Below are 20,000 nucleotides of genomic sequence, written 5' to 3'. Positions count from 1 at the left end.
ATTTAAAAAAAGGTAAAAAAGAAAACACAAAAATCCTCAGTTGTGTTTTCTTTTTTACCTTTTTTTTAAATATTGTTATCCGATTATTATCCGGCATAATTTAAATTTTGGATATATATATATATATATATATATATATATATATATATATATATATATATATATATATATATATATATATATATATATATATATATATATATATATATATATATATATATATATATATATATATATATATATATAACCTAGTATTTCAATTACAGCGATAAATGAATGTATTTATTTTTCAGGACGATGGAAGGTAGCAATATTTTCTAGAGGAAACTTATCACGTGAAACAAGATCTGAAAAAAATTCAAAGTCTTTTTTACAGTCAACTTTATATAACTTTTGTAATACATTGGCCAGCAAATCGTTTTGATAGTTGTCTTGTTGAAGAAATATTACATAGATAAAATTACAAATTGTAAATGTACTTTATTTCCCCATCAATGTATTGGCACGGTTCCAAAAAAAAGTGAAAGTTTCTATAAAGTTCAAATTGTGAAAGTTTTCGATAAAGTTTTTCAAATTGTCCAAGTTTTTGATAAATTTTTTCAAAGTGTCAAAGTTTTCGATTAAGCTTTCCAAAGTGTTAAATATCTTGATAAAGTTTTTCATAGTGTCAAAGTTTTCGATAAAGTTTTTCAAAGTTTCAAAGTTTTTGATAATTAAAGTTTTTGAAATTTACTGTCAAAGTTTTCGATAATATTTTTGAAAGTGTCAAAGTTTTCGATAATATTTTTAATGTCAAAGTTTTCGATAAACCTTTTCACAGAGTCAAAGTTTTTGAAAGTATCACCAAGTTTTCAATAGAGTTTTTCAAAGTGTCCAAGTTTTCGATTAAGTTTTTCAAAGTATCGGAGTTTTAGCCAAAGTTTTTCAAATTGTCAAAATTTCGATAAAGTTTTTCAAAGTTTCAAAGTTATCACTATAGTAAATCAAAGGTTTCAAAGTGCCAAAGTTATAATTATAGTTAACTATAGTTAACCATAGTTAACTATAGTATTTTTTGATAGGGCAGGCGGGACAAACAGCTAGACAGAAGTAGGGCTTGGAGTACGTGGATTAGCGGAATCAAAACATGTAAATATAAGGAATAACTGTCAGATTTTTCAATTTCATGACGATGATCAATCGATTGGCTTGCGTAATAATTTTATGTATTATCACGCAAGCCAATCGATTGATCACATCATGAAATCGAAAAATAAGACAGTTATTCCTTAAATATATTATCAACGGAGCGAGATGACTGAGAGTGTAGCTTATGCACAGATGGTGATGCAGTTTTTGTAAGTATTCTCTCATACTTCGGAGAATAATTGTTGACAGCATGACCATAGGCTTCACTAAATGTCCAATCATTCTCTAATAATGCACACTGGGGACGTTTTGCAGTGTTTCTGTTTGGGGTATCAACATGTGATTTTTGGATTTAAATTGGGTAGAAAATTTTCTTCTTTTTGGAGTTGGGTAAGGGGATGTACGTTTTTTTCTTTTAGTCGTTCTATAGTCAAGTTTTGCTTTTTCTTAACCATTTGATATTCTGTGATAAACAGAAAGCAATGAGTAATTTAAATACCCTAATTTGAAACGTGTCCTAGTAAAGAAATCCAACATATTGGTCTAATAATACGATTGTTAAAGAATAGTTGCATCGCACGTTACTGATGATGGGAATCGTTGCATCATACGTTACTTTTAAAAACCCATGTTAAAAGCGATTAAATAAATATTTTCATCACAATTCTAGAGTTAAATGGAACAACAACGAATTTTCATTATGGTAAACTTGAAGCTGATCTTGTAACTTGATTGGGAAAAAAGTTTTATGAATAAATCGAACTTTTAAGCCTCTTGATTATGAAAGTGCAAAGTGTTTAAAAAACGGCGCATCACTGGACATTGTCCGTTATGTCAACAGATGCTTGTGTCATTCCTATAATGCAACGGCTATTTTGCGTTTAAGGCATACAAATACGACATTAACTTACCTTGGTCAAATTTCCATGTAAAAACTCCATAAGGAATCGTTTCATCATACGTTACGGAATAATTGCATCATAGTAACGCTATGGCACGGTGGAACTGTTCAACCTTTTATTCAAGGCAGGTGTGGTAGATAGAGGATTCTCACTCCTCCGTGGCAAATGATTTCTCCTGTGATGTTTTCAGGGTTCCGTGTTTGCTCTGCTCTTCATTTTTTATTCAGTTGGACATTTGAGCATGATTACTATTAGTTATTTCCACATTTCATTCAAAGAGTTAATCTCTCTACCAGTATGAGATCCTTTTGAGCAAAAGCTCATTTTGACTGTAGGAGAGATATCTCTTGTACAAAAATATCTCTTACACTCGTATCTTTTTTACAGTTGAGAGATATTTCTTGGTAAAGAGATATAACATGCAGGCAAGAATTAAGAGATCGTAGCACACGTATTTTAGTAAAAACAAGCTCTCGGTCTGAAGCTTGAAAAATAGCAAACAAACAATCGACGTCTTCAATCCGCGTAAATAGTCTAACCATTTGGGGGGGGGGGTCATTCCTATCCATGTAGTTACCTTTATTGCTTGTATAACGAAACAAAGGAGTGAAATATACATGAAGATTGGAAGAAAACTGATATTTAGTAAAAATTATCTGGAGAACATTTTATTTACTGTAAGAGGCCTCATCTACTAAGTTCAAAGATAACTAATTATCGATTTAAAAAATTGATTTCAGAAAACTTAAATCAGGAAACTATTCCAGTTTAATTCACTTACCAAGTACAAGACTTGAAACATTCGACAATGATGCCTGAATAATGGCGACTAATGAAGATAAATTTCCTTCTTTTGCCTTTGTGTCCTGTAATTCAACCTCAAGCCGTTCGTTTTCTGTTTTGAGACGCTCTATCGTCGCTTCCAATTTCAAAACTTTGTCTTTAACGTTTCCCATTGCTGTTCCTATAGACTCTCTAAATGTCGCCATATCTTTCTTCAGTGACTGGACATTATTCGCTAAATTCATTCGGATAATGGTTTCTTGGTTAAGAAGCTGGCGAAAAATATCTGTATTTTTAGGTTCATTATCGGACACAAAATCTCGAGACCAATTTCCATTATCTTGATCCGACAAGAATGAGAGAGCAATGGAAATTCGACTCAAAATACAAAGCACGCAAATTCTAAGGAAATAATTCATATTTTCAAGCTTCTGTCTTGTATCCTGTAGGATAAATGTGGTCTACAAGAAAGGAGCAAATACAATGTCTTATATGTCTATCCCTGGAGTTCTACTTAATTTGTTGTCCAACAATTGAATAAATACGATTGGTTAAATAAAATATTGTCTATCCAATGGTTTAATTCGGAGGCTGCTACTTTTGTGTACATGTAAACCATGTGTTCTTGATTTAATGCATCCTAACACCCCCAGTTCCTTGAGTTTTCTATTTTCAAATATACCAATTCGTTACAAATCAAAGGATCTTAAACATAAATGAATGTTTTAATCACTGGATTGAAGTTGTATTTTGGGTAAACTATGCAGTGCAAAGAGACCACCTATTCATTTTTATTGTTTTCAACGGTAATTTATTTGCTACTTTATTTGTTGTTTTAGGTCACCTTTCATTTAGAGGACCTATTGCTATCTGTTTACGTCCTTCATCGTGCATCGCCTTTCACGATTGAACATTGGAACTCGTAAATTTACTCACTTTGTTATTGGTCATTTGGAAAAATTATTTCCTTAAATATAAGCACAAGTATTCTGAAGTTGATATTAAAATGATGCTTGAGTTTCTGATTGACAATATCTATATATGATTTTCAGACTAGGTCTTCCAACAATCTATTGGAATTCTCATTGGTACCGAGTGCACACACTTATAAGCAGACCTACCGTATTTCTGTTTATGGCTAACGAATCAGTTAATCAAAATTGTATACGTGGTAAGAAAAAAAAAACACTTGCTGTTGTCTTCAACTCAACATTTATCAAAGACGCATCGTTATTTAATTAACAATTATTATTTCCATTCCCATGTCGACACGATATATAGACCGGTGAGATCGAAATAAACTATACCAAAAATTCCGACACATCTATTTCCTGTCGGGTTATCTTATCAGAAATGCAGCAAATATACATGTACAGGTCTATGTACCTTTATCACCTGCATACCCGGTTTATATGAGTCGATGGATTTTCCGATATTTTCCGATAATGACAAGAAGCACATGGTGGTTGTGATCTATCGGCCGGGGATGCTCTCTACTCCATGGCAGCTGATCAAACCTTTAATGTTTTAGAGTTTCATGTTTGCTCTGCTTTGTAAACATGTTAAATACTGTTTGTTATTATCAATTTATTTCATTTCAGCTTAAATTCTTCTCTGTAACCGCTCATCCAATTTCAGCCAATTTTGGCATAGAGCATTCATTACAGAGAAGGGAACAGCCATTGCTCATTTCATTGCCCCTGCCCCCTTGGGCCTGAGGGGTGAAGCTAAAAGCATCAAACGTTTTGCAATATCAAAATGTTTTTCACTCCCGGACATCCAGCGGTCAGACTGTTGTCATTATTGTAATAAGCATTGAGCCCGCTACCAAAATTGTTATATTCCTGACCCAATGATCAGGGGTTCCTGGGTAAGGGTGGGGTTCTATGGATTATTTAGTGGAAGTTCTTTGAAAAGCTTTTCTCTCCCACTGTATATTTTGCAGACAAAGTACAGTGTATTACATTGGTGCCATAAGAAGGAGTGCTCCTTCTAGATAGTGAAATTCGATCATGTTCTCTGGGTCAGGGGCTCTGGTGTTAGGACTGGACTCCATTGATAACAATTGAAAATTAATTAATTATGCCTAATTGAAACTAGTTTTAATTGTAACGGGGACCGTTACAGATGTTTCCCAAACGCTCCCCAACTCCATTTTTGTGCCAATTTCCTCTCAGACTTTTTTAATATGCTCAGTATCACAGGATCTCATAAAAAGAATTGTGAAAGCTACCATGATATCAACTACATGTATATGTGATTAACGCATTGTAGACCCATGACCAATCATGGATTTGCTATTCTTGAGAGGATGATTTTTAAAAAAAATTCTATATATTTTTATGTAAAACTTTGGTCTGCCATTGTGGTCCCGCCCTACCCCCTGGGGTCATGACTTGAACAAACTTGAATCTACACAACCAAAGGATGCTTCCATATGAATATGATCAATTCTGGCTTTGCTATTCTTGGAAGATTTTTTTTTTAAAAATCCTATAAATTTCAATGTAAAACATTGGTCGGCTTTTTTGGCCCTGCCATACCCCCGTGGGTCTTGATTTGAACAAAATGGAATCTACACTACCTGAAGATGTTTCCATAATATAAATATGATGAATTAAAGCTTTGTTATTCTTGAGAAGAAGATTTTTAAAGAATTTTCAGCTCATCTGAGCCGAAGGTTCAAGTGAGGTTTTCTGATCAAAATTTGTCCGTTGTCTTTCGTTGTCGTTTTAACCCTTCACATTTTCATCTTCTTCTCAAGAACCACTGGGACAATTTCAACCAAACTTGCCATAAAGTATCCTAAGGTAAAGGGAATTCAATTTTGTTAAAATGAAGGGCAACACCCTCTTCCAAGGGGAGATAATTATGAATTAGTGAAAAATTAATGGTATTTTTAAACAATCTTCTTCTCCAGAACCACGGGGCCCAGAAAGATGAAACTCATGTGGAAGCATTCTCAGGTAGTGTAGATTCAAGTCTGTTCAAATTATGAACCCCCGGGGGTAGGGTGGGGCCACATTGGTAGATCAAAGTTTTACATAGGAGTATAAATTATACATGTAGGGAAAATCCTTAACAAATCTTTCTAAGAACCACTGGGCCCAGAAAGATGAAACTCATGTGCAAGCATCCTCAGATAGTGTAGATTCAAGTTTGTTCAAATCATGACCCCCGGGGATAGTGTGGGGCCAAAATGGCTGATCAAAGTTTTACATAGGACTAGATGGGGAAATCTTTTAAAATCCTCTTCTCAAATACTTCAAAGCCAGCATCCTCAGGGGGTGTAGACTCTAGTTTGTTCAAATCATAACCCCCGGGGATAGGATGAGGCCACAATGGGGGATCCAAGTTTAAATTTACACTAAAATATATTTTTAAAAATCTTCCTCTCAAGAATAACAAAGCCATGATTAGTGATACTAGTATTTATATGGAATTTTTAGCATTTTTAGGTAGTGTAGAATTAAATTTGTACAAATCATAACCCCAAGGGTAGGGTTCGACCGCAATGATAGATCAAAGTTTTACATAAAAAAAAATAAAGGGAAAAATCCCAAGAACAGAAAAGTTATCTTTTGTCATATTGACATGTATGCATCCTCATGTATTAAAGATATAAATTTATTCAAATCATGGCCCTTTGGGCAAGAAGGGAAACAATGAGGAATGAAATTCAAATTATTGTGAAGTTATATATATAGGAAGAAAATGATTTTAAAAAATCTTTTTATCAAGAACAGCAAAGTCATATGCTGTATTAATATGAAAACATTCCCAAGTAGTATTAAAATTCAAGCCCCCCCACCCCCCACCCCCCCCCCCTGTCAGTAAACTTTTCGGGTCTTATCTGATTTGTGCTTTTCCCTAGCCGATTTGCTTAGGTGTGAGCGATGTTGTCCCTGGGCCTCTTGTCCAAAATATTTCTTCGTAAAACTTTGGTCGGCCATTTTGGCCCCGCCCTACCCCCGGCGGTCATGATATGAACAAAATGGAATCTACACTACCCGAGCATGCTTCCATATAAATATAATGAATTATGGCTTTGTCATTCTTGAGAAGAAGATTTCTAAAGAATTTTCCTACATTTTTCAATGTAAAACTTTGGTTGGCCATTTTGGTCACGCACAACCTAAGGATGCTTCCCTTTAAGTTTCATCCTTCCTAGCACAGTGGTTCTTGAGAAGAAGATTTTTAAAACATCCCACCAGATTTTACTTAATTCTCAATTATCTCCCCTTGAATGAGGGTGTGGCCCTTCATTTGAACAAACTTGATTCCCCTCACCCAAGGATGTTTTGTGGCACGTTTGGTTGAAATTGGCCAAGCGGTTCTTGAGAAGAAGTCGAAAATATGAAAAGTTTACGGACAGACAGACGGACAGACAGACAGACAGACAGACAGACGCCGGACAAAATGTGATCAGAAAAGCTCACTTGAGCCTTCGGCTCAGGTGAGCTACAATCCATATACTAAGTAACCCCGAATCTTCGATTACGGGGTATAAAAAATATCATATCTGAAGTTTTAATGGAATATTCCCTAAGAAAACGAAAATAAAAGACAAACAACAAACATGTATTTCAATGATGTCCTATTTGGCATTGTGTCAGAAGTTTGATTCTCAGTTATCAATGAATAGAAGAACTTAAAAATCTTTATTGAAAGAAAAAATATAATAATTTTAGCTCTCTAGAGCTAATTGTCGACCAAATCATATAAAAGTCACAAATAGTTTTACAGTTTGGTATTTACAATGCATATCACTTCAGCTTCAAACAACAGAAATTTAGAAAGTTAATAATTACATACTTTTATTAGAAATTACAAGCAAAAGAAAAAAAATTACGACAATACATAAAGCAAACAATGTCGCTGATAAAAGTATTCAAACAGAATCATAAAAAAGATCAACTTCAAAATATGTGTAAAAAGTTTGTCCCACAACAGAAAATTGGTGGTAGGATTTACAATTAAAAAAGTTGTTTAAAATGTTTATGCTAGTCTTAAATTGATAAAAATACGTATTTGTATCAATTAGAAGATTACAATTGTTTATATTTTTCCTAGCATTTTAAAATAGAATCCATGAACTGATCAGTTTTACCCAATCCATTCTACAGATAACATACAATTAAATTTTATATATTTTCATTACTTCTCCCTATACATCTACCCTGTAAATATTTTACTTTCCATATTAAACAGTTAAAAGCAAAATTACTAGTAATTGTCAAACGAATCGTGTAGGTTATCAATGTTAAGTTTCTTCTTAATTGTCGGCTATTTTCATAGATCTGCGACATAGATTATTAATTTTGTAAAGGAACATAGATATGTAATGTTCATAGTATGCACCTTTTTCAGATTTAATTACATGTCTATAAGAAAGCCGGAGAAGGTGGTAATAGGACCATCGTAGTAATAGCCTGAACCATGGTAATGTTTGACCCACACTGCGTCTCTCCTCTGCAAAGTCAGCACCACCATATTTGGACCTGCACTGTAACTACCACTTGAACCATAGGCCATTGTTCTGACTTTTCTTGATCCATTCAACACAATGTCTACATAAATATCTTTTGAACCGTAGGTTTGAACATTCACAAAGAAGACGAACATTCCTCCGATAGGAGCAGTAAATATCCCGTTACTGGGATTGTATCCATTTCCTTCATTTGTGATGACAGAAGAAAAAACCAGTGCTCCACTGTTCCATGATGAGCTGGATGACCTCACTGAAGCGGAGAAAGCTACCTTCTTTGGTTTATCTACAAATATTATTTGGTTAGTATTTTTTTTAAAGTAACATATTGAAGATTAAAGAAGATCCAAGGAATTATGATATATGCATGATAAATCAAAACTTGGACATGTTGAGGTCCTAGATTTTACTTTTTGCAAAAGTTAATGCATAAAACTTTAAATGCCAACTATTAATTTTTGCAGAATGGAATTAGAACATAAAAATATAGGTTATGAAGCTACCAATCGCAGAGTTTTGCCTCGAATAGTGTTACTTCTTACTGTTTTCTTATTTATTTTGAGCTGATACCTAATAGGTTATTCGTCAAATTCATTCGGAACACCTCGAGAGAGGACACAGAAGAAGACAGCTGCAGTTGATCATACTTAGATTGTTTCACCTCCGCCATCATGTCATCTAATGTTTTACTGATGTTCACTGAAATTAAAATGTGAGAAGAATATATTTTTCGTCATATATAAATAAATCAACAATACTACACTGTATTTTTTCCAATAAAATATTTTAAAAGAAAATAATGGCAATAGAATATTTAAGAATGATTAAAATGAAGCTTGAAAGAAATTTTTCGTGCAATACATATGTAATTTTTTTTCTTAATGTGAGACAAGCCTAAAAGCAATATTTTAAAAGTAGACGTTCCCTTAAAATATACTTGAGAATAAAAAATTGTCCTTATATCTGTATAATGATTATCTATTATGTCTGTTTCTGAAGCAAAGATATAGGTGTGCACACATTGCACGACTTAAAGAGGCTGGGGTGGCAGCCATTTTTAGACTATTTTGATCTCCTTTAAAAGAAGAGCTCCATACAAAGATATACAAAAATGATCAAATTTTAAAACTAAAATTTATGAATTTTTTCTTTGCCAAATGATAGTTCACAGCTCAAGATACCGTATCTAAAAATATAAGTTAAATCTGGTGGTTAATTTGGAATTAATTTGTTGACCCCCCCCCCCCCATCCTCCTTAACTGCTGATTTGTAAAACTTTAAGAACGGATTACATCAACACATTCATAGATGATTCTGCATTTGTAAACACTACTAGTTATGTTCCCCAAACGAAGTTGGGGAACATATTGTTTTTACTTTTTTTCTGAATTTTCTTCTCCGGTACTTTTTTTTGTCCGCGAGTGTTCTCGTAAACTACTCATCCGATCTAGGTGAAACCTTTTTAGGGTCACTAGGTATGTTATGTAGATGTGCGGAACGAAGGTCATTTTGCGCGCACGTGCGTGCATGTGCGCATACGTGTAACGCGTGAAATGACCAATATGATAGATACAGCCGTAACCTTTTAAATTTTTGATGAAATGCTTTGAAACTCATAATATAAGGATATAATAATAGTATAGACATGATGACATGGTCAAAATAGCAAGATCTCACGCGCATGAACGTGCGCTTCGTTCCGATTGGTTGAAACAAAAGTCTTTGTATCTTTTTTGTTTTCTGACAAAATCCTTTAAAATTTTGAAAATAGTCATACATTATGAAGATCTACAGCATGATATATAAGAATAATCATGAACGCAAGCACATGCACGTTAGCTGCAATCTGATCGGCTAAAAGTTTAAATGCCTAAAACTTTCTTAGTTCTCAATAATAAAGGGTGAAATTTCGAATATGAATAGATATAATGAATGCCTACATTATTCTACCATCAAAAGTAAATGCAAGTACGTCATGCACATGCGCGCACACACAATGCGTTAAACGACAGTATACTTAAGTCTTTTGATGTTCATGCAGAATTAAGAACTTATAAATGTAAAGACATGTAACATACTGAAGCAGATCTTTTTACCCTTGACCTTGATACTTAGGACAAGGTCACTAGTAACCTGAATAAAATGTTGATATTAGCTAATTACCAAAATGACCTTGACCTATGAACTTGAAATCGACCTTAACCTTTGACCTTAACCCAAGGGTAGAAAGACACCCCCCACCCCCCCTCACACAAAGTAGAGAATCGCTGTAAAGCTCAAATTACACCTCGGACCCCATAACATTTCAAGGAAACTGCAGAAAAGAGCTCGAGGAAAGAGTATTAAAATATTTGATGTGAGTTTCCAAAGAATATAGAAATTATTAATTGAATTAATTACAAATCCTGTCGTGTTTGAAATTAAAGTACAGATGAACAAAGTTGGTATATAAGCCTTCTTTGTTTACATGTATTTATTCGGATGTCGTTAATAGCATTCAATTCTACTGATTTGAAACAATATTTTAATACCAAGCATCCTTTGTTTATTTAAACTTTGAAATTTAATTTATTTATTTTTTAGAATTACGCAATCCCCAGAAATTCAAAATCAATATACATGTACGCTCCTTCGTAAAAAAAAAATATCAGGTATTTGCATTCATGAACAATATTAATATGAAGGTCTTAAAGAATATTGGTCACATTAGCTGATACGAATGTGTTTATAAATATCAATTGTAAATCCTAGAAAGTAGCCTCCTATGCATTGGAAAAAATGAATAGTTCCCGTCAAAATCCTTTACATGTATATATTTATTTACATAGTATATAAAATTTACTAGGCACAGGTACCAGAGTTGTCAAAATTACCAGAGAGGAAATATATTTTAAAAAATCTGAACAGATTAAAGGAAAATCCCTTTTCTATGTATGGAACTAAAATTGAATAAAACCAACTCCGAGCCCGATCTTAAAAACACGGTAGTAGAAAATTAGAATTTTGCTGTTTTATTCATTGTTTTGCTTTGTACTTCTTTTCTTGAAGCCCAATGATATGAAAACACTCAAGAAGGTGAAAAGGCTTCATATTGTTAGCTGAATTAAAATCAAAATTGTAATCTGAACAATTAGTCTCCTTATTATGTTCCCCAAACGGAGTTTGGGAACATATTGTTTTTACTTTTTTTCTGAATTTTCTTCTCCGGTACTTTTTTTGTCCGCGAGTGTTCTCGTAAACTACTCATCTGATCTAGGTGAAACCTTTTTAGGGTCACTAGGTATGTTATGTAGATGTGCGGAACGAAGGTCATTTTGCGCGCACGTGCGTGCATGTGCGCACACGTGTAACGCGTGAAATGACCAATATGATAGATATAGCCGTAACCTTTTAAATTTTTGATGAAATGCTTTGAAACTCATAATATAAGGATATAATAGTAGTATAGACATGATGACATGGTCAAAATAGCAAGATCTCACGCGCATGAACGTGCGCTTCGTTCCGATTGGTTGAAACAAAAGTCTTTATATCTTTTTTGTTTTCTGACAAAATCCTTTCAAATTTTGAAAATAGTCATACATTATGAAGATCTACAGCATGATATATAAGAATAATCATGAACGCAAGCACATGCACGTTAGCTGCAATCTGATCGGCTAAAAGTTTAAATGCCTAAAACTTTCTTAGTTCTCAATAATAAAGGGTGAAATTTCGAATATGAATAGATATAATGAATGCCTACATTATTCTACCATCAAAAGTAAATGCAAGTACGTCATGCACATGCGCGCACACACAATGCGTTAAACGACAGTATACTTAAGTCTTTTGGTGTTCATGCAGAATTAAAAACTTATAAATGTAAAGACATGTAACATACTGAAGCAGATCTTTTTACCCTTGACCTTGATACTTAGGTCAAGGTCACTAGTAACCTGAATAAAATGTTGATATTAGCTAATTACCAAAATGACCTTGACCTATGAACTTGAAATCGACCTTAACCTTTGACCTTAACCCAAGGGTAGAAAGACCCCCCCCCCCTCACACAAAGTAGAGAATCGCTGTAAAGCTCAAATTACACCTCGGACCCACATAACATTTCAAGGAAACTGCAGAAAAGAGCTCGAGGAAAGAGTATTAAAATATTTGATGTGAGTTTCCAAAGAATATAGAAATTATTAATTGAATTAATTACAAATCCTGTCGTGTTTGAAATTAAAGTACAGATGAACAAAGTTGGTATATAAGCCTTCTTTGTTTACATGTATTTATTCGGATGTCGTTGATAGCATTCAATTCTACTGATTTGAAACAATATTTTAATACCAAGCATCCTTTGTTTATTTAAACTTTGAAATTTAATTGATTTTTTTTAAGAATTTTTTGGAATCCCCAGAAATTCAAAATCAATATACATGTACGCTCCTTCGTAAAAAAAAAATATCAGGTATTTGCATTCATGAACAATATTAATATGAAGTCTTAAAGAATATTGGTCACATTAGCTGATACGAATGTCTTTATAAATATCTATTGTAAACCCTAGAAAGTAGCCTCCTATGCATTGGAAAAAATGAATAGTTCCGGTCAAAATCCTTTACATGTATATATTTATTTACATAGCATATAAAATTTACTAAGCACAGGTACCGGAGTTGTCAAAATTACCAGAGAGGAAATATATTTTAAAAAATCTGAACAGATTAATGGAAAATCCCTTTTCTATGTATGGAACTAAAATTGACTAAGTTCATTTTGATTGGTTACCCATCGGCGTGATATCCTTAGTCGACTTTAACACTGCTTTGTCGTCGGAATAAGACCAACTTTGAGCCCGAGGTTAAAATCAGTAGAGAATTTAAATGTGAATAGGTATTTCATAAAATGATATACTTGAAATGTGATAACTTTATATCTGTACTTTTTCTATTATTCGCGGGATAGAAAGATGTGATAATCGCTTAACCAACATGCCATGATCATCTTGCATATGCATGTACATGTACGTGTGCGCCCATGCAAAACGTTAAACGAAATATAGTTGATATCATTGTAACTTTTATATCTTTCAAAGAAATCCTTAAATACTTAGTATATTTATAAAAAGTCTTACAGGAAAAGCTATGGCACGAAAAGGGACATGGAGAGCGTTTGGGGAACATCTGTAACGGTCCCCGTTACAATTAGCCCTAGTTGAATTTGAATTTGTACATTTAATACTAAATATTCTCTGTGATCATCGAACCTAGAATAAAGTTAAAATTTACTTTGAATATTAATATACTTAAATTGTTTTTCTCTTCGTTTTGAAATTTTTTTAAATATATTGTACTTAATAGCAACCCGTTTCTGAATCCTAAAACCTTGAGAGAACATCATTCTCAATAGTTCGTGAAAATGTACTCAATATGCAATTCTTTTGTCCAATAAGATGCAATTCTATATTTTAAGGATTTCCACAAAGCAAAAAAAAAATACTTACCAGATATGGAATTTTGTATCATATTTTGTGAGTTTTCGAGGTCAGACACCGATTGGAGCATTGTTTTATTTGTTGTTATTATATCATTGTTCAGGTTCTCCACAGAAGTGTTCAATCTCAAAGATAATTGTTTAAATTTTTCTTGCATCATTTCAGGAAATTTCTTGTCAATTTCCAAAGTGTGTTTATTTAAGTCCAGAAGGGTCACTGACAGGTACCGAACTTCTACTTTAAGATCCGCCAGGACTGCACTTGTGTTTGTCTCAAAACGTTCTCTTTTCTCCTCCAACTCTTCCATTACCTGTTGAATGTGTTCGTCGACTTTGGTGAAATTTTCTGTAACAGCTCTGAAAGTTTCTTCATAGCGCCTATTTTCAAGCTCAAGTCTTTGGTTTTCTCTTTTCAGTTTATCAACCTCCTGTTTTAAGGTGGCCACTTCTACATCTGTTTTCTGTTGGGATGTTTCCATTGTCGCCATACTTTTTTTCAGATCCAGCATATCCTTCATTAAGGCGTGTACGTTCTTCACCAGTGACATTCTGATGATTGTTTCTTGGTTCAGTAACTGTCGGAACACGTCTGTATTTTTGGATTCCGGATCATTGATGTCCAATAGAGATGAACTGTTGCCACTGCTGTCCGTGAATATGGACAATCCATTTATTTGAATGAGAAAAGCAAACAATAACGTAAACAGCAGTGCTTGCTTCATCTTGAAAATCAGAGAAGTGATAGCGTTCCAAGAGAATATTCAGCCTTATATACATTTGCATATAAACTTTGACCTTTTCTATTGCATGACACATGCGCAAATCGTTAAATTCGTTAAAACATGAGTTGGCAAATATTCAAACTGTTTTCGACTCTTATTGATGTAAGTTAACTTCCTCTTTAATGTTTTTGCTCTTTTTTATTATAAAGTTAAAAGAAATTCTTATAAAAGTAAAATCAAATTGAAGAATATCGAAATGTACGTTTATGTCAGTAGAAAAAGCATCCATCACGACTTTTTTCTTAACTATTAAATATGTTTATATTTTTATCGATTTAAAAAAAAACATTTTATTTTATATGGGGTGAGGATGGATGTATTTTCATTTTATAGAAAAAAGGAAAATAATCCTTAAATATATGACTGGTTTTTTGATTCATTGCATAAGCCTTAGTACCTTTAGCATTTGAAAAACGTCTACTTCCAGGTCAAAGTGGTTAAGGAAAAAACTAATGCCTTAAAATGTGCTCACAATATACTTTTTTAAAAAGGCCTTGATAATTTTGTTAAATGTTATTTTGCAGTCTCTTTTCAAGCCTTCTATATAAACCTACATGTATTCTTCCTGCAGAAAAAGCAGTGAATTACTTATAGTCGACAACATTCATTTTAGGATTCATAACAATCTAGTAATTTCTCCTTTGTTCATGATTTATTCTTTACAAATATTCCTTTTATAATTCCCTTCATTGCCTTCCATCTGCTAACACCATCCTGTTTGCTTTGAGCTTAAAAAAATAATTCAAAATTTCGTTATAAAGTGGACATTCAGACAGAGCAGGGGGGGGGAGACAATTCATTTTGTAAATAATGGCCTTACAGTTAATATGTAAGTAGTCAGTCATCATTTGTTTTCATGATAGATTCTATTTGCTGACAAGGTAAATGTATCGACCACAGAATTTGCAAAATGAAGACTTTAAACGAGACTGCTGATATCCTTGTTTCATCAACTTGTTTGTCAATGACTAACTCCGTTATAAAAGATTGCTCATATTTACAGCATTTTCTTGCGTATCGATCAACCGAAAGACACGGATCCCATATGTATGTAATAAGGATATATTGCTACATAAGTAAGGGAATCTGACGACTGAAAAGTAAGTCATCACGTTTATTATAAGGCGTTATTGTTAGCTAATCAGTAACTTCTTTTCATAATAAAATATCCAAATAAAAACAACTCAATTTTGCTTCATATGAATACAAAAATAGGTCTAGATCTACTAACAATTCAGCGTAATTGATATTCATGGTAATTTCAATAGATCTCTAGAAGATCTGATCTCCAAAAACTACCTAGACATTGACAATCAGAAACTCAAGCAATTTTTAACGTCAGCTCCAGAGTACTTGGTGTGTACAATCAGAGTGACCTTCAACAAAATAATTTTGCAAATAACACTGACAATGTCATTATATTTACGAGATCATTTTTATTGAAGAGGATGTAATCGAAAACAATCTGTCAAACAGATCGTTACGTGCATGTATTCAGGTACATGTTTGTATATTACTTTCAGTCTTTGATATCTAACTTTCAAAATTCGTGTTTCCCCCTAATTTCTCCATATAAAGTACAAATATGATCGTTTCTCATGAACTAGCATATTTTGTTGCTGACTTGGTTAAAACTGGGGTTTTTTTTTTTAATGATAGTTCATGATGTGTTGTGGCAAGTAATACAATGTGTTGTAAATAATTTAAATATCAGGTATGAATTTCATTTTTGAAAGTTCATGAGGAACATGTACTACAAAGCGCTTCGTGAAATATGCAGGCGTGAAGCGTCATGTAGTTTATAACCTCTGATTTTTGGAAACGGGAATTTCTTAATTGACGAGCGAGTATCTAGTTTATCATCATTTATGCACACGTTTTGTACAATATGCTTCGTCGCCAACCGAATTAACAAACCAAGGCTAAATGGCATTCAAAATCTATACACGTAGTACTTTATTTTACTGCAAATTTGCTCTTAAAAGTTTCTCGAAGTCTGGCAAATGTCCTTCTCCCACTAAGGACAGATTGTTCTGATATGCACTGGACACAAAGAGATTTATTAAACTAGAAAATCGGAAAACGTTGTAATGGGTATTCCCTCGCTGTAATAATTTGACCCACTTTGACACCTTGCCCACACCCTGTCTCCTTGTTGGAGATTCAGCGTCACCAAGTTCGATCCAGAATCGTAGAAATCTTTACGCCGTCCTCCGTCTGACATTGTCATTACATTGGCTCCTCCATTATGTACAATAGATACATACAATGTGTCACTGCTATACCCCTGAGCACTGATATAGAAAACATACTGTCCGGCCGTGGGGGCGGTAAAGATCCCTGTACCTGGGTCGTATCCACCTCCAGCGTTATTGATGACCACAGGAAATACTAGTGTACTTTCGCTTCCGATTCCTCCAGCACCTGTTGAACCAGCTGTAAAGGCAACCTTCTTTGACGAGTCTAAAACAATGAAGTACCGATAGCGAAATCAGTATGATAGAAAAAAAATCATTGTATTTGACAACAGGAAAAAAAATTGTGACTATACTGTTGTTAATAAGAATAGCAGATAAGTGATTCAATAAGAATTCCATGTTAAGATTAATAATATATTGTTTTAACTGCACATTTAATTTTTTAAGAAATAAAACGTGTCTTTTTGATAATCGTCATGTTTGAACTTGAGGAGTTTAATCAGCTATGATTTTGACAATACGACCCCCGTCTTATAGAAATTTATGTGCACATAGAACGCCACCTTCTTTCATTTCAATTTTTTTTCTTTTTTTTTTATTTTAACTTTCACATTTATATCAAACAAGTATATACAAAAGTATGTTCACAAATATATCTTCCTTCAAGTATCTATTATAAATAGGTATACAAGTATTAAATTTACAGAAAGACATCCACCTACACAAGTTCACATTTGATTAAACACATGTGAAAGATGTTTTAATATAGGATAGAAAAAGGAGGAGAAGAAGAAAGAGGGAGAAGGAGAGAGAAAAGAACATCAAAAAGAGAAAATCAAAAACATAAAAATATATAGGGTGCATAGTGTTGTTTTTTTTTTCTTCTTTACATTAAGGGGGTGAGGTATAAAGATTAAGATTTTGTATCTTTCAAAAATTCTTAAATACATATTTATATGTAGACTTGTACATATGAATCATATCATATCACAGATGCTCTGCCAGTTATTCTCATACTCTGTATATCTACATTGTTTCAAAAGTAAAAATTTCCCAAAACAAGAATCTTTCCACAATAATTGTTTTTAAAGTCATTATACTTAGAACAGAAGGATTTTTATATTTAGTTGAAAAAATATAATTCTTAGTTATCAGTGTCATCAAATTTTGCACTTTATGGACTTCCTTATTCTTATGTTTGCCAAATAATATTGTTGTTCTGTCAAAAATTACAGATATATTAAACTTACATAAAAACCATTCTTCAATATCACTCCAAAGCTCTTATTACATTCAACAAAAAGATGTTCAATTGACTCAATGTCAGTCTTACAGAAACTGCATGCTGGAGATTCTTTTATCTTAAGTTTAAAAAGATATAAATTTGTAGGAACTATTCTATGTAAAATTTGAAATTGTAGCCACTGCAGTTTAGATTCTTGTGTAATTTTAAATGGGAGTTCAAAAATTTTACTCCATTCTTGCATGGTGAATAGATATCCCTTTTCATTCCATTTTAAAATGGAAGTACTTGTTTCCTTCTTTCTATTAATAAGAATGTCATACATGTCTTTACAGCCTTTCATATTAATGTAAAACATCTTCACAGAACTGGGTTAATTTGGACCATAAGAAAGAAATATATTCATTTGGTTTTTGCTAATAAATCTATCACACACAGCCTGCTTCAAGCCAGAAAATTCAACAAAATTTGTTTTTACACCAAGATCTTTAAAAGCGTTTAAACTTAAGAAATTATTATCTAAGTTGAACAGGTCACTTATGAAAACAAAACCAGCATTAAAGTAGCTTTTAAGAAAGACAGAAGACTCACCCATGATTATTTTTGGATTATACCATATATGTTCTTGGAATATTTTTTTTATTTTTCTCTTGCTCTGCAAAGCATATTTTCAGCCAGCTTTTAAGGACATCTACCCAAAAAGTGTTTGTTATTTTCTTACATAATTTAGCAGTAAAGTCTGTACCCATTAACCAAAGATTTTTAATATCTGTGTTTATTTGTGATTGAAATAACTTTACCCACTTAGAATCAGAGTGAATTAATCTTCTTCTCCAACTTGATTTTAATGCTATTATAAACTCTGAATAATCAACCATACTAAGGCCACCATCCTTGTAGTCTTGAATTATAGTATTTCTTTTTATTTTATGGACTTTACTTCCCCAAAGAAAAAAATAAATTTCATCCTCAAATACTTTTATAATTTCAATTTTCAGAAAATTATGCTGCATTTCATTTAAAAAAAAATTCATGATGCATATTCATTTGCAGTAATGACAAGATTAGGTAACATTTTATATGATAACGGATTATATATCGATATGTTAGCATACTCGTAGGTGTTCCAGAAGGAGAATATGATTACCTACCCTCAAATCCTTTCAAAAAATCCTGATTCGCATTGATGAGGTGTTCCACTTTCTTTCTCAGCTCTATATTTGTTGATGTTATGCTATCGATCCTCTTCTCAGTCAGAATTATGTATGTAATGAGGTAATCTAGACATAAACCTAGAAGGGCTTCTTCTCTTAACATGTCGATAATGGAATAGAATTTCAAGTTAGGACAGGGTTTTGACTGTTGGACATTTAAATATCCAAAATATTCACATCATACATACAGGATCCCAGATTCTTCTTCGGGACATTTAAAAGGATTTGGACGATTTCTATACTATTCTTTAAAAAGAACTGTAACCAATGAACAATACTTTTTCAAAATCAAAATTTGCTAAGTCCTGCATTTCTAACCCTACCTCTGTCCATAAAACTCCAACAAATGCAAATAAACAGCATCTATTACTAGTTTTTAATACAGTCAATAATCTCAATAACAAATTAGAGGACAACGAGATTATACATTGAACCAAACTTCTGTGCTGAACTAACATTTTAAGTTATAAAGAACAAATACATACAGTGAATAATTTCTTTAATTCATGGTTAATGAGGCATATTTCAGTGCGATGTTTCATGTTTCATATTTCATGTTAATACTACTATCTCGTCAGACTTTAAAACAAAGTGTCAAGGACATGATATGCCCTCAAAATAAAAATTCAAGTAAAATTATCTTTATAGAGTGAGATCACCACTCGCTCTAACAACCGCAAGACATTCTTTTCTCATGGGTACCATGTATCCCTGAATAGGAGATTGATCCGTCTGCTGCTACACCTAGGCATGGATCTTTCTAAACCCTTCAAAATGTGTGGAG

The 20,000-nt window shown here is 32.9% G+C and overlaps 3 protein-coding genes across 3 annotated transcripts in view; all 3 read right to left on the bottom strand.

Moving 5' to 3' along the window:
- LOC134277140 (caprin-2-like) overlaps nt 1–3,307 on the bottom strand; it is a 4,875-nt gene extending 1,568 nt beyond the window's left edge. The window contains exon 1 of the mRNA XM_062759424.1: nt 2,812–3,307. Within this exon, the coding sequence (XP_062615408.1) occupies nt 2,812–3,232 (421 nt within the window). The 5' untranslated portion in view covers nt 3,233–3,307. The remainder of the gene's footprint in view (nt 1–2,811) is intronic.
- A 4,151-nt stretch (nt 3,308–7,458) lies between these two features.
- Nucleotides 7,459–14,636, bottom strand: LOC134277142 (myosin-2 heavy chain, non muscle-like). The gene is made up of 3 exons (XM_062759427.1): nt 13,790–14,636; nt 8,872–9,000; nt 7,459–8,587 (listed from the first exon to the last, which is right to left on the bottom strand). Exons 1-3 carry the CDS (start codon nt 14,499–14,501, stop codon nt 8,190–8,192), a joined length of 1,239 nt encoding a protein of 412 aa, XP_062615411.1. The 5' UTR covers nt 14,502–14,636; the 3' UTR covers nt 7,459–8,189.
- Nucleotides 14,637–16,623: 1,987 nt separating this feature from the next.
- LOC134277143 (complement C1q tumor necrosis factor-related protein 6-like) lies at nt 16,624–19,319 on the bottom strand. Its single transcript, XM_062759428.1, has 2 exons — nt 19,154–19,319; nt 16,624–17,024 (listed from the first exon to the last, which is right to left on the bottom strand). The coding sequence occupies exons 1-2, from the start codon at nt 19,317–19,319 to the stop codon at nt 16,624–16,626; spliced, it is 567 nt and encodes a 188-aa protein (XP_062615412.1).
- Between the last annotated feature and the right edge of the window lie 681 nt (nt 19,320–20,000).

This window comes from Saccostrea cucullata, unplaced genomic scaffold (assembly GCF_032062105.1).
Source record: "Saccostrea cucullata isolate Sc308-1 unplaced genomic scaffold, CSIRO_AGI_Scuc_v1 ctg7167, whole genome shotgun sequence".
In the NCBI taxonomy this organism is placed as follows: Eukaryota; Metazoa; Mollusca; class Bivalvia; order Ostreida; family Ostreidae; genus Saccostrea; species Saccostrea cuccullata.
The sequence above is the reverse complement of the archived record's forward strand: the minus strand, read 5'-3'. Positions and strand labels throughout refer to the sequence as shown.

Coding starts and splice junctions, on each gene's coding strand:
- LOC134277143 (XM_062759428.1), bottom strand. CDS start 19,319: ATGTTAAGAGAAGAAGCCCTTCTAGGTTTATGTCTAGATTACCTCATT. Junction 17,025..19,153: donor TTTTTTGAAAGGATTTGAGG/GTAGGTAATCAT, acceptor TCATTGTTTTAG/ACTCGTCAAAGAAGGTTGCC.
- LOC134277142 (XM_062759427.1), bottom strand. CDS start 14,501: ATGAAGCAAGCACTGCTGTTTACGTTATTGTTTGCTTTTCTCATTCAA. Junction 9,001..13,789: donor GATACAAAATTCCATATCTG/GTAAGTATTTTT, acceptor TTTTAATTTCAG/TGAACATCAGTAAAACATTA. Junction 8,588..8,871: donor TTTGACGAATAACCTATTAG/GTATCAGCTCAA, acceptor TAATATTTGTAG/ATAAACCAAAGAAGGTAGCT.